Here is a 3,549-nt window from a genome sequence, read left to right as displayed (position 1 = left end):
GTCAGAGTAGGATGGACATTTAGAAATCCAATTTGTAAAGTTACAAATAATTTCAGAACAACCTCCATAAAATCCTCACAGTAACTAGAAACTAGAAAATATCGTTTGTAGATTTCAGAGTGAAAATGCTGACAAATATTTGTTCTAATGTTTTCTTCAATGGCTGCTGGCAGTTTATTATTATTATTATTATTATTATTATTATCATTATCATTATTATTATTATTGTTGTTGTTATTATTATTATTAATTCAAAATATGCTACCCAGATTCAAAATACCCACTGCAGTAGCCTAATATTTCACTCTAATATGTCCAAAATAAAACCCAAAAGAATTCTTGATTTTTTCCAGTGTTAAGTTTTCTGTACATCAAATGTAGGCTATGCAAATCATTGCATATTTCAGTAAATAATAGCTCATTTACACATGTATAACATTTAATAAAACGTCCAATACAAAAATGTCTTCATGTAAATAATCAGCTATGTAAGATTTGAGGGAATATCTATTAGTTTTATATCACTGGATTTAATATGTCATACTGTTTACACTAAAAGTCAGGTAAGTGCTAGGGTAGCTAGCTTTTCCCATTATGAATTAGCATCAGAAAGTTGGCATCAGAAAGTATATATTCCATTGGATTTGAATGTCACAGATTAGCAAATGTACCTTTTTTTGTGTGTTTTGGCACAAGGAACACTACGCCTCTGGATATGATTTTATCTTCTGATTAGTGTAGAAAACATCTTGGGGGTTACCGGTAGACAATAAGGTGTTGATCTCTTTCTTTAGCTATTGTAATTAGGCGTAGAAGTCAAAATTGCAAAAAATGTCCCAGATTAGGCTACCTGAATTCGCCTTAGCCTGGGATCACTAACTGGGAGGATCTTGATTCCTGAATTAAAGACAATGCAGCCAACAGTGTCGAGAAACTTGACAATGGCCTGGAACAGACTAGTCTATGCGGCAGAGCAATGGTGGCTTGAAAGAAATCCTCATGTTGGATTATTGCCATCTCTGGTTTCAAGTTTCTTCCTCTTAACTCCCTTGCTGCAACTGCCACTGGTAACTTTAGAACTCTACAGTTTCCGAACCATCTAAAATCCTACCATGACCATTCCACCTCCAGTTTTTACATTTAGTTTTCAAAGCAATGTGTCTTTATTATTTCCCTAGGCCTACTTTTTGTCCACATTTTGCCTGAACAGGATTGACATTAGGATAAACTGTTTCTGATCTGATCTGAATGGCAAATCAAGAAATCAGGACTAATCTCTATAGACCCTGTAGTGCAGCATGACAACGTTAAACACATCTTACATTGTCCTGTAGCACCTGACCATTTGTTTGTTAATCAACTGGGCATATTCTATGACCCATACCCGCCCACACACGACCTACAACTTCAGAGTGGTTCCATAGGCCATTTCCAGTTCCGTTCTTTGCATTTGTATAATAAAACGATCAATTCAGCATTATATAATTATTGTGGAATTTATTAGGGGAAGACCATTGAATGTAACAGTGATAAATAAATATTTCACATGTGACCAAAAATAATATTAGGGTTAATTTGCAGTAAAAATACAAAAATGTGATCTAAAGCCTGTTAAAACACAGGGCAGCGATATAATAAATAAAAGCAGTATACGTTAATAAATAAATAATATAAATAGATCAACCTTCATAAATACTTTGACACATTTAAATATGACAATATGGTATGTTTTTCTGGTTTGCATCCATAAAGTTCAGTAGTTAAAATGCTGGCTCCGTCTGAGGTGCTGAAGTGGTGGTGGTTGCTGATGCAGATCATATGAAAAGGTTGTCTGTTGTCAAGACAAACGCTGGTTCTTGTTTCATGGTTTTCTGCTGTAAAGATGAAATTGATTAGATTGAAACAAAATGCATACAAACTGTTCAACTCAATGCCTTATCAGCTGTGTAAAATAATTACAGAAAAAGGCTTGGACATAATTCTGTAAGTAGGCTACATATTTAAATACAATCAAACTGAAATACTACAAATTCAAAACAACTTCATGAGTGAAGTAAATACAAAATTAGCCTCAATCTAATCAAAATGTCAGACGTTCAGCATTTGACTTACTTGGAAAGGATCTTTTGAATGACTTTCTTAACCCAAGGAGCCTTGGTGTCCAAGCAGATCTCCTGAGCTGTGCCTTTTAGTGTTGCACTGCAGGTGATAGAAGACATGTGAGACAGTTAGAGATGAGGCCAACCATTCAGAGACAGAGAAACTGTTGTTTTTTCTACAGGATAAGCATGCCTCCATTAACTGCTCTGCTATTTGCATGAACACTCAAAAGAGTCAATGCTGGCAAAGTGTCCTGGGTACCAAAGAGGCAGAACTCACATAATTTCTGTGTCCTCACAGTGGGGGGTGGGAGGAAAGAGTTCCACGCTCTCAATCAATTTTCCAATTCTTCGGCTCTCCGTCTCGATGCAACGGCAGCGAGGTTCCACACCAAGGCCTCTCAAACTCATGCCTGCAGTCAGGAAATGAATAGCTCAACATTAGTTATACTCTATATGACAGCAAAGGTGGAATGAACACTGTTAAGTCATCCAAGGTAGTTGAAAACTCACCCTCTGACATGCTGATAATGGCAAGGAAGGTTGCAAAAACCACAATGGAGATTCGGCTCATTTTTCCGAAGGCTTTAAGGTTCTTTCCAATGATAAAATAACACTGACAAGGTTGCAGTGGCGGTTGTTGCAGTTGTAATCTTTTTGTGCTGGTAGAGCGGAGAGTGTCTTCGTCTATCGCCTTGAGGCTTGAATGTGCCGCGGAGCAGATAGCAGGATCCTTTTAAGGCTGAGTCTTGGAGGTGAGTCAAGCAAGGGGTTTCGCAATCATCGAAATCTGGGAAAGTCTAGACTGACGTCACGTTCAAGTCAGCAAAGAATAACTCTTTTCAGCCTTAGCTGTCCGTTAGTCAAAATATTAGTGTCATTTGTTGTCATTTGTACGGAAATTTTTCTTGATTTGATATTTTTGTATTCTTAACTTGCATAATTCATGCATGTTTATTACTTTCATTTATCAGTTAAACATTTGCTAGAGAGATGTTAACACTACATTTCTTCGAGTAACATTTGCACATGTCATGGATCAGGCTGGTTTTAATTCAAACAAAGTTCAAATTCTAATTTATTATAGCGACAATAACAATCTAGATTATATCAAAGCACATGAGCAAAGAGCCGAAGGCTATCTTTGCTTGTAATACCAAACCACAGATATTTAGCCGATGACAGACATAAGTACTGTCGTCAGAGGCACTAGGGATCACAGATTATGATGCAGGAAGTATTTTCTTGCCAGATACTCTTCAGTGGTCCGTTGGTTGACTGTGCAACATGTGCAAGTCCAATCCTGTCACTTCCCATACACTTCACTTGAATTGACATTCCTCGTCTGCTGTCACAGACAACTCATTTGCACAGCACTTACACAGATTTCAACAGCACAAGCTTCAGAAGACTAGTAATCTTTTGTCATATAAAGTATCAAAGGAACTGT

General features: G+C 37.0%; 1 protein-coding gene across 2 annotated transcripts; it reads right to left on the bottom strand.

The window, feature by feature from the left end:
- Positions 1-1,496: 1,496 nt before the first annotated feature.
- On the bottom strand, positions 1,497-2,814 carry cxcl8a (chemokine (C-X-C motif) ligand 8a). Of its 2 annotated transcripts, none has more exons than XM_062521086.1 (4): positions 2,613-2,814; positions 2,380-2,512; positions 2,113-2,199; positions 1,497-1,874 (listed from the first exon to the last, which is right to left on the bottom strand). In XM_062521086.1, the coding sequence occupies exons 1-4, from the start codon at positions 2,671-2,673 to the stop codon at positions 1,862-1,864; spliced, it is 294 nt and encodes a 97-aa protein (XP_062377070.1). In that variant the 5' UTR covers positions 2,674-2,814; the 3' UTR covers positions 1,497-1,861. The 2 variants fall into 2 exon arrangements, with proteins under 2 accessions (XP_062377070.1, XP_062377078.1); XM_062521094.1 differs by having other exon boundaries at positions 1,497-1,871.
- Between the last annotated feature and the right edge of the window lie 735 nt (positions 2,815-3,549).

This window comes from Sardina pilchardus, chromosome 2, assembly GCF_963854185.1.
Source record: "Sardina pilchardus chromosome 2, fSarPil1.1, whole genome shotgun sequence".
Classification (NCBI taxonomy): domain Eukaryota; kingdom Metazoa; phylum Chordata; class Actinopteri; order Clupeiformes; family Clupeidae; genus Sardina; species Sardina pilchardus.
This window is presented reverse-complemented; position numbering and strand designations above follow the sequence as displayed.